The sequence below is a fragment of the Pholcus phalangioides genome, unplaced genomic scaffold (genome assembly GCF_987345545.1).
Source record: "Pholcus phalangioides strain wild (caught in Gottingen) unplaced genomic scaffold, Ppha-v1.0 ptg000010l_1, whole genome shotgun sequence".
NCBI lineage: Eukaryota > Metazoa > Arthropoda > Arachnida > Araneae > Pholcidae > Pholcus > Pholcus phalangioides.
Window position 1 is genome coordinate 41,304,360 of NW_028301603.1, and position 20,375 is coordinate 41,324,734.

General features: G+C 39.2%; 1 protein-coding gene across 3 annotated transcripts in view; it reads left to right on the plus strand.

Moving 5' to 3' along the window:
* The window catches only part of LOC149081491 (uncharacterized), an 80,442-nt gene that overhangs the window by 50,088 nt on the left and 9,979 nt on the right, over positions 1-20,375 (plus strand). For 2 of the 3 annotated variants that reach the window (XM_089238426.1, XM_089238427.1), the window contains 6 exons: positions 3,976-4,641; positions 4,937-5,038; positions 5,572-5,832; positions 9,653-9,754; positions 16,527-17,099; positions 19,688-19,787. In XM_089238426.1, the coding sequence (XP_089094552.1) occupies positions 3,976-4,641; positions 4,937-5,038; positions 5,572-5,832; positions 9,653-9,754; positions 16,527-17,099; positions 19,688-19,787 (1,804 nt within the window). The remainder of the gene's footprint in view (positions 1-3,975; positions 4,642-4,936; positions 5,039-5,571; positions 5,833-9,652; positions 9,755-16,526; positions 17,100-19,687; positions 19,788-20,375) is intronic. The other variant, XM_089238428.1, reaches the window with a different exon arrangement.

Genomic DNA, 20,375 nt, shown 5'->3' on the forward strand with positions numbered 1-20,375 from the left:
TCAGCGGTGCAATTTCTTTCCTGAAACAACGGTCTACAAGAATTCCACTTCTCCTCAATTGAAGTCGATGAAATATGTCAACTTGACTGTCAAAATGACCCAGACATGCACCACGAACCTGCTCCCAGCTGACTCAAAACAGTTTTCTAATACCGTTGTTCTTCCATTCGATTCTTCAAGTTTCATGATCTCTTCTATCTTCAAGAAATTTGACTTCCATACAATATTCCAGCCAACAAATATACTCACCTTTTCCCATCTGAAAGATCCTATCTCACCCTCCAAAGAATCTGGTATCTACTTCATCCCATGCAAGAATTGCGAAAATGGATATATTGGCCAAACTAGAAGAAATCTAAGTATTCGAGTTCTCGAACACCGAAAGCATGTTGAGAAGGGACGGACGGATAATTCGGCTATTGCCCAACACTGTTGGCAATGTTCACATTATTTTGATTTTGATAAAGCGTTTGTTTTTAAAAAAGCTACACACAATTCTGAATTGAATTTTCTCGAGGGATACTTCATCAGAACATGCCAGAATTTCCTCGTTAATGATGGAAGAAACACGCCACCTATTTCGTCAGCTTGGACAGGCTTTATTAACCTCAGTCGTGACAAAACTTTCAACACTTTGCAACAGATGGCTCCCCAATTTGCATCCAAAGACCACTCGGACGCAGCAAATACAAAGGCGAACTCTTCGGACGACCAGACGTAAACATCACTCCTCCACGACTCATTCGTGTGAATTCTGACCACGAGGTCCTGATGACGGCTCTCCATTGAAGAGCCGAAACGCGTCGACCATTCGACCAATTGAATTTTATTTGCCTTGAAAACGTGGTAATTTTTGTATAAATATATTACACTTTTGCCATCTGACGGTAAAATAGTGAGCTATTCGGCATGCTGCTGTTGCTGCCGGGACAAAGATTGTTCTAAAATGTTGAAAAATGTGCAGTTACTCAAAAATAGCAATTTTTACGTTGCGCTGTTGTTGCAGCTCATGAGCGATATTCATGAGAGAAAAACAACAAATCTGTGGTGTGTTCAGAACATGATATCGCCAAAAAAATGGCTTGTTGTTCTAAAAGTAAGTCTTGCTAATAACTTAATAACTAATAATAAGATAAGGGGCTGTGAGTGGTTATATCTACTGTACCTATCTATCTTGCTAATAACTAATTAAAAGTGATTTAAATGCACAAATACGTGCCGTACGGCTAAACAACATCACCGATAGGTTGGCCAGTTTAAAAGCTATTTATGATGTCAAATCCAAACATCCTCTTGTGAGATTCATTAGAACTCTACTCATCAACAATGCGAATCTCACGCTGTCATGGGTAAAAGCCCACCAAGGAACCTTCGGAAATGAAGCTGCAGATCAAGCTGCCAAAACAGCAACACAGCTCGAAGAGCTTACTGATTACCCGCTACCAACATCACATGCAATAATGTTACTTCAATCTGTTCTCAAGAAGTCCTGGCAGCAGGAATGGTCTCGGACCAACACCTCTACGAACGTCACAGAAGTTATACCTGAGGTAAACCTTACAAACCTAGTATGGCCCAGAGAGAAAACTATCTTCATCACAAAAAGCACGGCCCACTACCAACCTACTTTAAGAGATTCCATATCACCGGAAACAAGTACTGCAACTGTGGAGAGATTGGGGATCTCCTTCACTACTTTACCAGCTTTGTCACTACACAAATTCACATCTCTTCCCAGTGATTGATCCCAAACTAAAAAAACGTTTGGAAGAAACGAATCATCCGATCGCAAGTTCTGTCGATCCAAGCCAGAACCCTAATCAGGCTTCTCGGATAAAACCTACAACTCTGGTACTCTGTTCCTCTGGTCTATAAACATCTTATACAACCCATCTACAGCCGACGACTCCACATCTTCCTCGGAAATAGACATAGATTACTCCCCACCAATAACCCGCAGTAAGAGCCGAAATCAACAACAATGATTGTTTAATATTGCACAGACCAGATATTGAAGATATATTGTATTTTTCTCCGAAACGCCCTCAGTATTTTTCGATGTATTCACACAGTTTTTAACTGAACCCCATTACTCACTTTTCTTACTTGTGCTGTAACTGCATATCATGTGGCCAATAGTGACACCCTTCTTTAACCTCTAAAATTTTGTATTTCGTATAATTTGTATCTGGATTGTTTTTCTATCTATTTTCATGTAAAAATTATGTATTCTGTGATATTTGGAAAGCAACAGGCTGACATATGTACACACGCACACGCATCTCCTTGTCGTCACTCATTTTGTATCCCTTCCGTAGATACACAATTGCATCTTTTCTCAATGTAGATTTTTTTTTTCTCGATACTTTGGTCCTATCACATTCAAAGATTATAATGTATTTTTCTCCAAAACTCCCTCAGAATATTCTCGATGTATTCACATTGTTAACTGAAACCCGTTTCTTACCTTTCTTCTTTGTGTAATTGAGACGCTTCGCGTATATGTATTCCGTCCTGTAACTGTGCATCATGCGACCATTGTATTGCATTGCACACCATTGCACACCCCACACATTATTCTGATGAACAGGGGAGTGCGTGGCGCTTCCCCCGGCTGTTTGTGTGTTCATATAATTTGTAAGTGGATTGTTTTTCATATATTTTCATGAAGTGGTGTAGTGTTGGATATTTGAGGTGCGGCGGACCTGCTTGTAGGTTCTTCCCCTGGCCGCTGATTTACTGTTACTTCCGCAGGTTGCATCTCGGTGCGGTTTTTTTTTTTTTTTTTGTACAGTATGTCACGCACTTTTTCCCCCTTTCCGGTGGCGCCAGGTGTAGTTTCGTGCATACCCAATTTTGTAAGCAATGTACATTTTTTCCCAGCAGCCCTTGCTTTTTACTGTACGCGTGTATTTTTCGATACGATACTTTGATTTCTCACCCCCTTCTTGACTCTTCTTGCCCCTGCCCCTATCATACTCTTTTTACCCCGGCGGTGACCTATCGGTTAGAAATTCGGAATATGGACCGGGTCGCCGTTTCGGTTAGTAAGTAAGTAACATGCTGATATATGATATTTTCATTTATATTCGTGTGTATGCCTTATTTTTGATTTTTAAATGACAATGAAAATGAATATCTCGAAAATGCGATTTTGGAGTTATCATGTTCTGACCAAACACCACAGAAATATCGGAAGGTAAGAAAGAGAAGATGGGGGCTAAAAAGAAATCTATATAATGCTGCCACTAATCTTTTTTTCCCCCTTCTATTTCTAACATGCGAAGAAGCAAGCCAGTTTGTCAGTTTCGTCGCCGATACTTCAAATTACAAATCATCCAATTGTTGCCAAATGCCTGAATCATAAAAAGTAAAGATTCTTTATCGATGATTAAAATTCGAGATTTTAATTTCACGAACATTATTTCTATTATACTCGATCTCTATTTATTGGACAGATATTTATATTGAGAGTTTAGATTGACTGTTGTTTCCGATTTTTATATGATGATTTTATCTTTTTGTTGCCTTGTGAGAGGTGGCTATGTGGCCGTTGTTATTTAATAAAGTTTCCTGATACATCCATCCTTCGGGAACGCTTTTATATTTTTCTCTGAAATTTTAAGCGGGATGTGTCTGCTCCTGCAATCTTCAATGTCAAAACCATGTACGCAAAGGGGCTAGTAGAGCTGGAGCTTTGTGTTTTTCAATGCAATGGAAAGTTAAATTTCATCCTGGGTTATGAGATCTCAGAGAATGATTGTAACTTTTTTTTTTCGAATCATATCATCACTGCAGATCAGTCATAGATTCATCATTAAAAAAGAGGAGGAGGATATCATGAATCATCAATTGCTATTTATTTAGTTTATTGCATTTAGAAATTATAATTTATTATTATATTTGAATCAATAGATATATCAGTATATATCTATTTAGTATCAGATATATCAGTTTTAAATTCGTCGTTTACAGATACGACGACAAACGCAGGAACAGTGACAGGTTCAACAGATACGGTAATAACTTCAAAAAGGCCATCAGATCCAAAAGATACCGAAACAACTGAGGTGCCATTGTCTAATTCAACAGATGCCCCCAAAACAATTGAGGTGTCATTGTCTAATTCAACAGATGCCCCCGAAACAACTACAGAGACGTCGTCAGATCCAACAGTTATCTCCAGTTCCACATCAGATAGTTCGTCAGATCCAACAGTTATCTCCAGTTCCACATCAGATAGTTCGTCAGATCCAACAGTTATCTCCAGTTTTACATCAGATAGTTCGTCAGATCCAACAGTTATCTCCAGTTTTACATCAGATAGTTCGTCAGATCCAACAGTTATCTCCAGTTCTACAGCAGATAGTTCGTCAGATCTAACAGTTATCTCCAGTTCTACAGCAGATAGTTCGTCAAATCCAACTGCAAGTCAGGATGATTCGAACGTAAAAAAATTCAGTACAGGAAAAGAAATATCGGACACATCTACGTTCTCATCGACATCTATTTCGAGTACGCCCACAATTTGTGGCCCATACATTTGTAATGAACGTCAAAAATGCTCCGAAACCGATGATAGCGAGGTGTCAAGATGCGATTGCAAAGAGAACTATATAGAAATTGATGAAACATGTGTAGGTGAGTTTCAAATTATATGCACAGTGAAGATTTTAATCGTGAATTCGAATGATAACAAGCAACAAAATTTCTTCGGAAACGAATTCATGCTATTGATTTCCGTCTTTATTAATAATGGGATTTATGTTTTCCATTTCTGTAAACAGTATTCTCTCATTTATTTTTTCTAAAATGAATACAGATGCATAACGCATCTGAACTCAAGCTATTTATTAAAATTTTTTTGACTTCTTGATACAGGAAGTTGTTTTCCGATGAATATATCTGATACGCAACAATTACTTTCTCAATTTAGAATGCATATGCGAACCAAACGAAGTGTGTTCGTTGGATGATAGTGGTCATAAGAAATGTTCATGCAGCCCGGGATATAAAAATATTAACGGAACCTGTGAACGTAAGAGCAAATTAAATTCATTTCCGTTTTCTTTTCGAAACTACGCGTCTTCGGTGCACTACAACCCAGGCACTTGTGCTCCATTTATATAAATGCTTCAATTTCATACAGTATATTTTTTTCCACCTAAATTTCATTTGCAAAAACAACGGTCATTCACTCGAAGTCAATGTAAATTAGATTTATGAATGTTATCGGTTATAACGATTTCTAAATTAGAGTATCTGCCAGTAATCCTAATTTTGCCGTTAATAGTACAAAATTTCCTATAATATTACAATCTACCATTTCCCTTTTGGACAATTTAATTCGAGTTTCTTCTTTATTCAGGTTTATAAAAAACCTGAATGATTTATGATGATTTTAAAGAAAAATAATTATTGGGAAAATTATCAAAAACATTTGCATTATAAAAGGGGCATTTATCTTGTTCTAATATTTCAAATAATAAATTTAGAAAATCCTATTTTGAGTTTAATTTGCTGCAGTCTTTAAGACAATGTTTGCATTCTTTCCTTCTTTTTTTTTGATAGATATCACACTAACTTCAACTACGTCGTCAACTTTGAAGTTCACGTCAACAGTGACAGTTTTGGAAACAGGAAAATCCGATCCAGAAAGTAGAGATACTGTTGGCTCGACTACTGTGCAACCCCCTACTACTTTCTTCCCACCCTTAATTTGCGGCTCGTACATCTGTGGCGAACACGAAGAATGCTTCGAAGGGGAAGATGATGTTCAGACAAAATGCATGTGCAAAGAAAACTATTCCAAAATCGGAGAGAAGTGTGAAAGTGAGTTTTTGACTGTCTAACCCAAATCGAGGATCAGAATGAGTTCCAAATCTAATGAGAAGTCTCGGATAAATTTTAAAGATCTTCAACAGTGATAAAAAGTGAATTAGACTGAGTGCATTGAACTGGCCGAGCGCAATGGGGTGCTCTGCCCTTCTGAAATACAATCCTTGATCAATCAAACTTCTGATTGCGACTTTTGCGATATGATTTTATACAACTTTCTATGATTGTTTATTATCGGTGCCCCTTGCGGTTTGAATTTAATTTGATTCATTTGCTTCCTCGATTTATATAATTTTTAATTATCTTGCACTATATGTGATCTTTGACGTATCAATAGGTGTCTCTCGGTTTCTCCAGTTTCTCCTGTCTAAAACAAATGTTTCCCGATAAAATAGTAAAAATTATATTAGGTGTCACAAAGACATCATAGATACATACATTCGGTATATACGCCATCGTATATACAAATATTGTGAAAAATCAACTTAGCAATCATTCCCTTAAAAAACATTCCTACAAAACTGAATCCATTTACGCACTAATGCGCGTTAAATGGGAAAACTATTTTACAAATTGAAAAACATGGAAATGTCGGTTTCTCATACGCGGTTTTTTTTCACTCTCGTCTACTCGTCAATACAAATGAAAACTCATTTTGTTGACGAGATTTTGTTATTGATATAAGTGCTATACATTCTCATGCAGTAGATGCGTGATAGTTTCATAAACATATGCAGCATAACGATCGAACTTCAATCCTCAGTTCCCGCATATTTTCAGTAGCCTATATATTCCCTCAGGTGGTGTAGTGATGGAGTTAGTTTTCTGTGATTTACAACTTTGCGCCGCGAATATATGTGTGAGCTGATCTCCCCAGTTAAGAAGTTTCGTAACAGAGAGGAGCAGACCCACAACAGTACAAATATTCAAACATCAAACTTCTCTAACAGTTTTAGTTATAGGTGGCAGCACTAAAATTCCCTCAAAACACTAGAAACGCACTCAAAATTGAGCACACACACTCACCCAACTCACTCCGTAGTAAGTTTCCTATGGCGACCAGGGTTATACTCGGTTTGAAATAATGAAACGAAGGTAACCTGCGTGTAATGTACGTGTGCCAAATTCGATGCATTAAGAAAAAAAATTGCCGTAAAATACGCAGCTAACAGATTGAACTACTTACGCGATATAAGTTTATTGCCCTGGAGGGCGTGGTCGTGCCAAAGAAAATACAACTGAGTGCCATTGACAAACATTTGCGCACTGCAGATCGTCCGTACTGAGACACACTGGTTGGGGAAGCTATTAAAATAGCTGATATTTTTCTCCTATATCGTTGCGATATTATTGAGATCAGGCCCCGTGGGGAAAGGGGAATATATTTGTTTGAGTTGGGCCCGCAGGATTGTGATCCCAGTTTCCGTATAATCCACTAACGCAAAACTGCATCGTGAATGGCTGAGTTCACGGATATGATACAAGAAAATAAACACCTCCCAACCTTTCAATTCAAAGGCACACAAAACAAGACATCGGAGAAAAAGTGGAATAAACATGTTTGAAATTGAATGAATAATTCCCCCGGCGTGGAGTAAAATGTATCCAGAAATCTTTCATTACGTTTACCAAAAATGTCTAAACAAACTTTTCTTCATCGACGCAACCTTAAATACTCCACTCGGGATATCAGACTACTTCTGTTCCCAAACATATATCTCCCCCGTTCTTTGCTAAGCCGCTGAAATCTGAGACCCCCTGCACCTCCAGTAATATAGGCAAACTCGAATCAATCCAAAATAAATCCACCCGATTTGCCCACGACTGCTGGTCATTTTTCGTTTCCGTGTCCGAACTTAAAAACGAACTTCATCTCCTCCCTTTCTCTACTCTTCGTCTCATTTCTCGATTAACATTGTTATATAAAATTTACCATGGTCAATTCAACATAGATACTTCTGGTATCTTAGCCAAACCATCCTCTACCATTCCCTTGAAATAAAACCTATTTTCGCTTCCACTGACTGCTTTAAATACAGTTTTTCCCTCATACCATTGGTGAATGGAACAAACTCCCAATCTCTATTGTCGAATCGCCCACTATCACTAGTTTTTTGGCCAATATCAAACAATATTTTTGTAATTTTCAATCGCATCCTCTTGTATAGGCCCTAGGGCCGAACATATTGTATAAATAAATAAATAAATTCTTCGTTCAACCGGACTTCGTTATCAGGCTTACTGGATTTGCAATTATCCGGTTGATCATCTGTAACTTTTCCTTTCGGAAAGCATTTTGTTATTATTTCTTGTTTCAGACATCTCTCACACAATCACTTAGGCAGTGTGCAACTCGAACGCGGATTGATTAAAAACCATGAAATTGCAGTATCGCTCGGAAAAAGGGGGCGAATGATGGCCTGCCTTGATGGGTTGGTTAAAAAAACGGGCGGATTGGTTGTTAAACCTGAAATTCAGATTTTTAACCGATCCCGTGTCGAGTTGCAGGCTGCATCGCTTGTAGTAGTGCACCAGAGCGGACCCGCCCTACTTCTGCATACGATACTTGTCGCATATGTTTACCTTCTGTGTTATTCAGGTTCTTGTTCTATAGCATCCATTTCTTCTATATTCTTCTAATTTTTCTTTTGAACGATTTTTTGTTGATCCCAACATCTAGGGCCTGCAAGATTTTTGTTGGGATGCGAACATTTCGCCTGTATCATTTCGCTCACGACGTTTCGTCACCGGAAATTTCTCACCTGACATTCCGCCTGCCCTGACCGTATGAGTGACTGACGGTGTGAATGGCCAAGTGTTTAGGTAAGTGACCATGTAAGTAGATGAGTGACCAACTGATTAGGTGAGTGACCGTATGAGTGAGTGATTGTATAAGTGACCGTATGAGTGAGTGATTGTATAAGTGACCGTATGAGTGAGTGATTGTATAAGTGACCAAATGAGTGTGAGATCTACTGAGTGAGTGGCCAGACGAATAACCAAGTGAGTGACCTTATGAATGACTAAGTGAGTGACCGTATGAGTGTGAGCATGAGTGTCTGTATGGTTGAGTGGATAAAAATGTGAGTGACCATGTGAGGAACCGTATGAGTGACCAAGCGCGTGACCGTATGAGTATGTGAGTGTGAGTGACTGTATGATTAAGTGAATGACCAAGTGTGTGACATAACTCACATAATATTTACACAAGGGGCGAAATGTCGGATGGGAAATATCTGGGGCTAAATGTCCAACTCACTTAGTCACTCATTTGGTCACTCATACGGTCACTCATATGGTCACTCACTTGATCCTCATACTCATTTGACAACTCATACGATCACTTACTTTGTCACTCACTTGATCCTCATACTCATTTGACGACTCATACGATCACTTACTTTGTCACTCACTTTATCACTCCTGTGGTCATTCATACGGTCAGGGCAAGTGAAAAAAATGTCCCACTCACTCAATCACTGATAGGGTCACTCATATGGTCACGCCCTGGGGTATCTTATACGGTCAGGGCAGGTGAAATATTAGGGCCGAAATGTTCGAGGCCATATGTCGGGCGCAAAGTTTCCGTAAACCGCGTCTTCTGAGTTCAAGAAGGAAAAAAACACTTTTCCTCATTTCTTGTAGACAGAGTTTGGTCAACCTACTCGTGTAGCCATTTTTATTCGTTCCTCGGGGTTGACATTATATCCAGGTCTGACTAAATTTACTCCCGTTACTGACTTCTTCATACATGAAGTTCTCTCGACGAGTTTTTTCCTGATTTGTGACACACCTTTTCCTTTTTTAAATTTAGAATGCACGTGCGAAAAGAATGAAGAATGTTCTTTCCACGATGATGGCCAGAAGAAATGTTCATGCAAGATGGGTTACCAACAAACAGATGGAGGCTGTGAAGGTAAGAGCAGATCAAATTATTTTGTACTTTAAAATTTTGAAATTCCCCGTTATTGCAATTCAGTCCGAATTAGAAGAAAGTAATGAAACTATGAATCTATACAATGCGAATGAAATCTTTTTAACGGTATCCTGCGATTCGAGGAACAAATATCTTTGACTCTCAGAGGTTCCATGCTTGCAGCTCACGTACTTTCATAAGTACATGACAGGTCATTCACGGATACACATAAAAAAACGTAAATGAAAGAAAACACAAGTAAAAGGATTAAAAAAAAAGCTCCTGCAGCCGCATTGACGAGATATCTCGCCTAACTCGATGTCTTGGATCTCAGCAATTCCGATCCGAGATATCTCGCCTCCTTGAAACCTTCTAATTTCGGAAATGCCGAAGCCAAACACGTTTGTAACGATGCTTTACCTGAGAACATGTTTTCCACCTCCTTTCCCATATCCTAGTGGGTGGAGCCAGTTTTTGATCAAAGTTTGACAACCGAAGGAGAGAGGCGGTGGTTTCTTTTTTTATTTCTCTTGCCTCCGGGGTATACAAATACAAAGGCCACAACAGGCAAATTGTCCAACGGGATGTGGCTGAAAAATTATACCCATAAAAATATGGATGTGAAATACCACAAATATAAAAGGATATATCACTAAAAAAACATAGCAATTAGTAATATATAATACACTGCCCATAAAAAAGATTGTAGCAGTCTTATTTCTAAGTATGGCTAGCTTCTCGCTTTATCCCACTATGTCTATCGCACTTCTTTTTAATTAAACGTGTCAATCGAGTTTGAATTCGCGACACCCGGAGATAAGCTATTCCATTTATTATTAACCCTATTATGCTAAGAACATAGTGGAAGCGGCAAGCAAAGCGACGAATGAGAAGGAAGATAAGCGAGATCAGAATATAGATGCGAGCATGGAATGTAGCACACATACCGGGGGCGTTTAATGTAGCACAGTCTACACCGAATAGAAACTCGCAATCAGCTTGGTTTTTTAATTAACGAATGCGTAAAAATTTCATAATTATAAAAATCATTGCTCAGACAACAGTTTAGAAATAAGTGTTGCGTGAATATCACTATTTTTAAATATAGCTACGGAAATATTCCTCATATTTTGGTCGCTTTTCTTCCCTGCATCTTTTCCCGCGGCACTTGAGTGCGATCACTTCTCGAAAGATCAATAATATTTTCTAAATTTGTGAGTAAAAGAATGAGAAAAATATCAAGTTTATCAAAGCCTCCCCCCCCCACCGTTTAAATTTGCATTATTAGCATAGGTGGGAGGGTAGAAACTGGAACCCCCCCCCCCCCCAATAGCTTTATTTGTAAAAATATTTGTTGGTTTCATTGTTTCATTTTTTTACACGGCCATCTTGAAGCTACACGCAAGCGAGCAGAGCGGCGAAAACAAAATATCTTGAATGCGCTGCTCTTATCGTTTGACGCGGAATTACCTGTTGCGGTGCGCGCCTCTATACGCAGGCACATTGGAATCGGTGTGTTTGATTTCACTGCTCGGATCTCTCATCCCCTCGTTGCTTTGCTCTCCGTCTTACTATGTGTTCAGCCTTAGAGGAAAAGCTCCCTGCAACATCACAAGCTGAAATTATCCTTTACCAAACGATAGTGGTGTCCCCCTGTCGAAGCAGTTGATTGCCGGTGAATTAATAACTCATGGCACATAACAATCCCATTGAAATTTTTACACTTCGATGTGTTTAAAATTGCACCCCCCCCCCCCCCCGACACCAGCCTTCCTCCAATGCAAACATATTCCAGAAATAAAGTCTCTCTTCATAGAGTCTCTCCAGAAATAAAGTCACTCAAGCCTTGTGTGCCAACAAGAGCACGCGTAGCTCTTCTTTGCACCCCCTCCCCCAACCGAGTCCATGTCCGCTCTCTGTAGGTATGTGTTCTCCAAAACCTACCAGCATACTCGAGTGCTGGACAAATTAAGCCAAGGAAAAGCGGAAGAATGACTCGAAGAGACCTTTTTAAGAATAACCCCCCCCCCCCCGAGCATTCTATTCCATTTTTTGACCACCGCTGAACAATGTTCAGAAAACTCAAGCCACTCATCAATAAGAATTCCTAAATCGATTACCCTAGTTGTGGGTGCGTGCGTGGGTTTTTTCCGTACAAATCTACATTTTCAGATCGATCGTCTAAAAATTTTTCATATACACGAAATTTGGTCCGACTTGAACGATGGGCTACCTCAAAGTTTGTCAGAGCTGGGCAAATGCCCGAAATGGGTGAAAAACTGTCGGGCAACAATGGTTTATGGGCCTCAACAGTCACTTTCGGAATTTTCACTTCTACCGTGATTCCCTAGCAATGTATTTCAGTCGTGTTTATACCTTTACAACGGTTTGTCACTCCTTTAATGATGACAGTATTATGTACGATAGCTTATTGCTTTATAATGGTTTGTCACTTTTTCATTCCGCCCAGTAATTGAAGAAAACCCAGGGAAGTGCCGGATATTATAACTAATAGTAATATACGTATATGCAGAGTATAAAAGTAGAAAAAAATTATCAAAGAATATTTATCGATAGGAAAAGAGTATTTCTGTTTCTTGGTTTATTTTTGTATATTATTCTTTGAGTTGGAGAGGGAAAAAGGAGATAAGCACTATAGTGTTTTTCTTGAAAAAAGATTTGCTGAAGGTTTAGTGTTTTCCATTGTGGCAATTTCAATGAGGAACAGGGAAATTTTAAAAACCGCTCACAAAGGGATGAAGTTTCCATGACCCATGACATTGAATTCTGCGAAACGCCAGAAAAGCTCTCGTGTAGCCTGCCACAGCTTCGAAAATCAAAAAATTAATTTTCGAAACTGTAAAAGAATTTAAAATAGCAAATTACGGTAGTTATGACCCATTGCGGTGATGGGCAAACTTTTTTGAGAGCGGTCCAAGAAAATTTTTGGAGTGCCAATATAAAACTACATAAGGACTGAAATTATGCTCATGTTATGGAGAATGAGAAAAATGGAAGGTGTAGTGTTATTATTTTTTGAAAAGAACCGTTTTGCCCATCACTAATTCGCACCTCAACAAGGTTTTTTCCTCACGTTTCATTTTTCTTCTTCTCCCTCTCTGGCGCTGCGCTGAAAAATTCTGATGTAATCAGAATTTCTCTCGCCATACCGGGAGGGTAATGTTATGGAGAATGGGAAAAATGGAAGGTGTAGTGTTATTATTTTTTGTGATTATTATTTATTATACTCATTCTTCATACTCACACTCACACGTAAATACTCCCTATTCATATGTGGCCCACACGTAAAAACAAACACTACACAGTCACTAATTACTCTTATTAATTATTATGTGTTTCAGCGAGGCTGAAAATTGTATTAATTTTTATATATTTTAAAATTGTTAAATCCCTCTTTTGTCCCACTTAACCCTGTTCGTCGACGCAGCGATTGGTCTCGTTCGACGGGGAATAAAATCAAGAAATCGAATTCAAGATCTCTCAACTCTTAATTTCGGCAGAAATTCAATTTTCATCAAATTCCAGATATTTGTCATGATCGTGTTTCGACATGAAACCTCGCTTGCTCTCCCTTCCCTAGTCCCTCTTCCTCTTCTCCCCCCCCCCCCCAGGGGTGATCTAGGTGGTCGTGGTTTTCATCGAGAGGAGCGTGACGTGGTCATCCCGTGACCCCTCCGCGTCCAATCGGAAGGCAGACATAGTTCAAGATCTGGAGAAAAGTGGAGAAAAACGGGGCTTTTTGCTCGAGGAGATGATGATGCTGCTCGGACACACTCTTCTCTGTCTCCGTGAGTCTCTCACCCCGACTCCCCCCTTGAACTCTCATTGTCTGTCAAGGCAAGGGGATCCCGTTTCCTGAGCTTTCCTAAATAAAAGACCCTTAAGGCTTTCCATGGTGTGCTCCGACTTCTTCGTATGACGCTGGCCAACCGCTACCCGAGTACCATTGCGACCTCAGCTGCCTCCAGAATGCTACGTCTCAGATATCAAAAACACCACGCTGATCCGCTTTCATAGTGAATACCACACTGTCTTCCTCGGTTACGCAGCTTGAACTCTCGTGGTCTATCAAGGCAAGGGGATCCCGTTTCCTGAGCCTTCCTGAATAAAAGACCCTCAGGACTTTCCATGGTGTGCTACGACTTCTTCGTATGACACTGGTCAATCGCTACCCGAGTACCATTGCGATGTCAGCCGCCTGCTAAATGCTACGTCTCCGATATCAAAAACACCACGCTGACCCGCTTTCATAGTGAATACCACACTGTCTTCCTCGGTTACGCAGCTTGAACTCTCGTGGTCTATCAAGGCAAGGGGATCCCGTTTCCTGAGCCTTCCTGAATAAAAGACCCTCAGGACTTTCCATGGTGTGCTACGACTTCTTCGTATGACACTGGTCAATCGCTACCCGAGTACCATTGCGATGTCAGCCGCCTGCTGAATGCTACGTCTCCGATATCAAAAACACCACGCTGATCCGCTTTCATAGTGAATACCACACTGTCTTCCTCGGTTACGCAGCTTCCACCTCATCGCGACTAGAACTGTCTTCCTCCGATAGGCCGCGTCCATGATGATGAAACTCGATGAATTCTGACGGTCAACCAGATCTTCCGTCGTCGATCATGCTCTTATCCTGGATCGTAAGTAAATTAACTCTAATCCTCTGACAAAGCATATGTTCCGCCCAAGTAATGTCATTACCCTCCCCCATCTCGACAGCTACACCATCATGCGAGTTGTAAAGAAACTGTAAAAGGTGTTAAATTTTTTTGTCTGTATAATTCCATAGGGGGCCCCTAAGTTCATACCAAGTGTCATTGTTTTGCTCATTGTACATTAAAATTTTCAATATTTAAATCTTTCATTACTTGGACTCCTGGTGTCAATGGTTAGTTGAGATTGTGGTTTTTTTGTTGTTGTAAGTTTTTCAGCTATAACGAACCTGGGTGCATGGAATAATACCCCTCCCCTCTCTTCACGGCCAACCCTAGTTAAATTTCAAAATAAGTTATATAGTAAACGTTAGCAACTAATCTAAAGAAGCTATATAACACTCAATACGTACTATCAGTGTTTTAAAATCTACGGTGGGCCGGCTAGAACCTTTACGCGAGCCGTGGTTTGCTTACCAGATCTGGCAGTATTTACCACGTAAAAGTTTCATCTGCGCAGTTCCTATTCACGATGGCAACTGCTATCGATTTCCATAGTTTATTTATATCTTGAACCCCAGCTCCTTTATAGAGAATATTAATTCAAGCAACATTTCTGATATGTGACAAGTACTTTCTCTTAAGAGTGGGTATGTGGAACTAACCAAGTGCGTATATGTTCTCTCATGATAACGGGAACATAATAGAGCCTACGAACCTGGAGATTATCGCATTTTTGTTTACTACCTGATAATTTATGCGATTATTTTGATCAATGCATAAAATATTCTAGTTCTTTCCTTTGTGATAAATATTAAAGAAAGGGCGGAGGCCTTGAAAATATCTGGAAACTTCTATATTTTATACACATGAAGCTTTTTCAAAAATTCTAGAGGAGAAGGAAATTATTTCCTAATAAATATAAATATGTAACTTAAAAACGTTGAAAAAAAAAATTACTACCTGAAAATCAGTCAGGCTCCTCAAACTTTGCCCTCCCTTGCAGCAACCTCGTGTGAAAGTTACCTTTATCTAAATACGGTCATGATTTCCCCACTCCAAGGCCAATCTAAGATCATGATTTTTTTTTCTTAGTTCCAGGAGTTCGTAACTCGGTTAGTGTTCGTAGTTAATACGTAAAACCATAACGAAATTCAGTGCAACCATCAACTCAAAAATTGAGAGCTTCTTATTCGAATCAAACTTCAGGAGCTAGCCCCTCAAATTCACGTCAATAATGCAATCAGCCCACATTTGTTTTTTTTTTCTGCAAGCGGAATATAAAACAAGAACTTTAAGTGCACGTACGTGTAGTCAGAATGCTACATCTAGTTCCATACCGTGAACAATCACGTTTGTACGGGCGTTCATTTTTCGAGTTGGGCACGCTGACCGAAGACTGTAAGGGAGAATATTGCCCACAATATCACAAGTGTATGGACAAAAGCAAAAAATCCATCAGTTCAGTTGTGATAACGTGAAAATAAGTAAAAGTGAAAAAATTTTTGCTCGTTAATCGAATCAAAATCTGTTCAAAATTTCTTCTCGTTATGCGAATTGCTCGTTAACCGGAGCTCCACTGCACTTTTTTACTCGTTCAACAGGTGACATTGGTATTGATGGACTGGCAACAACCCGCTTTGTATCTCCAAAACGAGATTTCGAAGTGTTTCCCGGGGGATGGGTGCATCCGGAAGTCCACAACAAACCTGTATTAAATTCTGAAGAGGTGCAAAAAAGAAAAAGAGCAAGAGAGAAAGGAGAGAGAGATGACAAATTTGCTCGCATTAAAATAAAAAAAATGAAATAAGAATGTCATAAGAAAGCGTGATAAATCATTAAGAATCGTCTATACATAAATCAAAATCAATCGGAACGTATAACATATGGATGAACCATCGCCAATCAATAAGAATGTTCAGTAACCGAAAAAAATAAAAAAAAAGCAGGTGACAGCACCGTCATATGTTTAATTAACACTCACAACACCATGTGATACGGGAAAAAAGACAAATACATTAACGCTGTATCGGGATCAGTATGAAACGTCTTCTTTTAGTTACATGTGGTGGTATTAATTATATTTTATTTTGCAGAGCCAATCACAACGCTAGGCCCAACAACGCATTCAACCAAAACCACTGAATCAGCCTCAAGAAAAACCGAAACTTCACCGATCACCTCGTCTGCATCGAATGCCTCTGATCCCATCCCTCATACAACTTCTATGATATATTCATCGCTAAATCCAGATTCTTCAACTGTAGAAACTACCCACGAAACTATATCAGTCTCAGAAAAAACTACGTCCGAAACTCTTTCAACGGAAACTTCAGGTTCAGCTTCACCTCCAACTCTTCCACCGGAAACTTCAGGTTCAGCTTCACCTCCAACTCTTCCACCGGAAACTTCAGGTTCAGCTTCACCTCCTACTCTTCCACCGGAATCTTCAGGTTCAGCTTCACCTCCAACTCTTCCACCGGAAACTTCAGGTTCAGCGTCACCTGAAACACTTTCATCGGAAAATTCAGATTCAACTTCACCTGAAACTCTTCGAACCACCGTGGTTACAGAAGAAACCGAAAGCTCCTTCACAGAGACACAAGATAACAGTGGGAAGCAAACGACTGCTGCTGTAGATGCATCGACAGCTCGTGTCAGTTCAACAAGTAAGAGAAACACTTATCTCCGCTAATTAACGGGATACGTGACGTTCACAAATGAAAATTTATTATTACTCTATATTTCTTGCTAAAACTGCTTGCCGCTGTGGTGGTCGAGTGGTTATAGTGACAGACTCCCGATGCGAGGATCCGTGTTCGAACCCCACAGTGGTGTTCGGCTGAAGTTGGTTTTCTGTGGTTCCCAACTTCAAGGCGCGAATGCGAGCCGATCTCTCCGTTAAAAAGTCTCGTCACAGAGAGCAACAAGCCTACAACGTTACAAATATTCAATCATTACACTTCACTCACAATTTTAAGTATAGATGGCAGCACTGAAATATCATACACAACACTAGCTACACACTCAGACTGTTAGGTGCACTCACTTTGTCCCAGACTCTGCCACGAAGCTGGGCTGGAAGAGATCTCGGCAACGGGATAAGTCCGGCGGCGGAGACCCTGGCGTTCATTCATTCATGCTAAAAATGCTTTAATGACATTTCAGTATCAATGTAATAACAATTTCAGGTCTCTTAGTTTAAAAAAATATGTGTTTCAACAAGCTTGGTGCCTTATTTATACATCAAATTGGAGAGTCATTCTTTAGTCTTTTTTTGCCCCCCGCGTCTTAAATTTCACTGGAAAGCATCAATTTTATTTTATTTTTCTCTGTAGGCATATATCAATAAATTGTAGCATGCATTTCACTGTAATTTTATTTTCACGATAATTTTGGCAAAAAAAAGTTGAAATGATGAAAAATTTGCAATAAAAACAGGTTTATATTTATTTATTAATGGTTTATCATAATGCAAATGCATACTACAGTCCATTGATAAGTGTGTACAGAGCAAAATTTAAAAAAAAATGATGCTTTTAAATGAAATTTGAGACACAGGGGACAAAAAAAATTACCGTTCCAATTTGGAGCCTCTTGGCGTATAAATAAGGCGCCAAGTTTGTTGAAACACATTTTTTAAAGTAACAGACCTGAAATTGTTCTTATATTGACATACTGAAATGTCATTAAAGCATTTTTAGAAAAAAATATAGAATAATAAGAAATTTTCATTTGAACATCATGTGTCCTCCTTAAACCATATATTATTTCACGGTTTTCTTCAAGTGGCTAGACCAGTACTACCCCAGCCTGTGGTACGTGATGAGCTATTTAGGGGTACGCAAAAACAATTAGCAGAGGTTGAAGAAACGAGTAAACTACATAATAATGAAAGTGCAATGTATATGTAACATGCAGGGGGCACCCGAGCTTCTTACTTATTTTGAGGAGCACACATACACACGCACACACGTACCGCTTAGTTCATTATAGGAATATGCAGGCTTTATTTGCTTTTCCAGGAAGTACGCAGGCTTTATTTGCTTTTCCAGGAAGTACGCAGGCTTTATTTGCTTTTCCAGGAAGTACGCAGGCTTCTCTCGCATTTTGAGTGTGTAAATAACCCACGTACGCGTGTCTAGACCAGTACTAACACTAAATGAACAAACTCTTTTCACACATTTCTAAGGATACGCACGAATACCTAAAACTTACTTCTAGTGCAACGCAATTTCGCTTTGCATTTCAAGGAGGTATGTGGGGGGGGGGGGGGGGGGGGAATGTCATTTACGTTCCTAATATCACCTACCACGGTTGCTTCTTGATTATTGATTAATGCTTGTAGCTGATGGCCACTACCGAAACTATGAAGCCTGAAGCCTTCCCCCCCCCCCCCAGTAATTGTTTGTGGAAGCTAGACGAACCTGAACCTGCGTTGTTTTTTTTTTCTTCTCTCTGGGAATTTTTTTCTGATTTTCGTGTACGGTCAGTTAGTAAACACGTTTCATTACGTATAGTACCATCAATAAAGTTCAAGTGATAAGAATATTAGATGATTGTAGAGAGAAGGATTATCGTTACATTGAGAGTCAAAATTGTCCTTACGTGTGATCAAATTCACGCTGTTGTTACCATCTTTTCTACATCGGCATTGTTAATAGCATCAGAAAATGCGCTTTTATATATTTATTCGCCGCAAAAAATTGTATAATTGATTAATTTATTATAAAAATGCACTAAAGATGCATTGCCCCTGTAGTAAAGAAGTTTACGCAAGTCTCTTACGTATGTCGTGGCAAAGAGTATGTACGCTTTCTGCGCATTACAAAATGGTATGTAATCATCACGCTTTTCTATGGGAACGTAAGCCTCGTTGGCATATCTAGAAGTAGAAAACTTGTAGCATACTTTTAGCTGGAGTGCATTTCTGATACACAGGACTACACATATAAGTAGCACACCTACTGGGAATGCAAAAATCCCCTACGCATTGCTAGAGCTACGCAAGGCTATACGCATGTCTAGAAATAAACAACCTTCTTATGAGTAAGCAAACCTTACTATATATGTTAAGGAGAAAAACTCACGCCTGGTACTCATTATTAAGGTGGCAAGCAACGCTTTTCTGGGTGTACGAAAGACTCTCCTACACATTTTCAAGAAATATTCGAAGCATAGAACCGCTGTTAATCACTGGGCTGGATTTCGGACATTGGCTGTTACCAATGCTTACATAGTTCTCTTTCTTTTACAGGTGGATCCGGCCATAAAAATGTAATCTATGGTTCGATTGTAGGAGCAGGTTCAGTTGTAGTAGCCGGCGGTTTACTGTTTCTTGCAATGAAAGATGAAAAGTAAAATTATATCCAAATTTTTATTTGCATTTATTAACTCTATTTTTATATGTGTATATATACAGGGTGTCTTATAAGTACAAATGCACGTTTTATATACCGTGATATTGTGTATATAGTTTTTTTTATTTTATCCCCCAAGCGATAAATTGCCAATCTGTAAGACTTATTCACGAGTTAGAACAGTGTTCTTCAACCGCTGATCCGCAAATTATTCCCTAATTTTTTATCTTTTACCAGTCGACAAATTATTTTTCCCCATTTATTTATTTGTGCCAGTCCGCAAACTATTTTCCATATTTGTTTCTTCCGGTTCATAAATTCTTCCTCCAGTTTATTCACCTCGTGCTGGTCCGCAAATTATTTTTCCAAATTTATTCATCTCTTCCCCCGGTTCCCAAATTATTTCTTCATTTTATTTATCTCTCTCTCTCTCTCTCTGTCTCCCTTTTTGCTCTGGTCCTCAAATTATTTTGCTTGCTTATCATCTCTTGCTTCATCTCTTGCCTGTCCAAAAATTATTCCTCCCATTTATTCATCCCTTTCCGCCCTTAAAATTATTTTTTCCCTATTTATTTATAGTTTTAC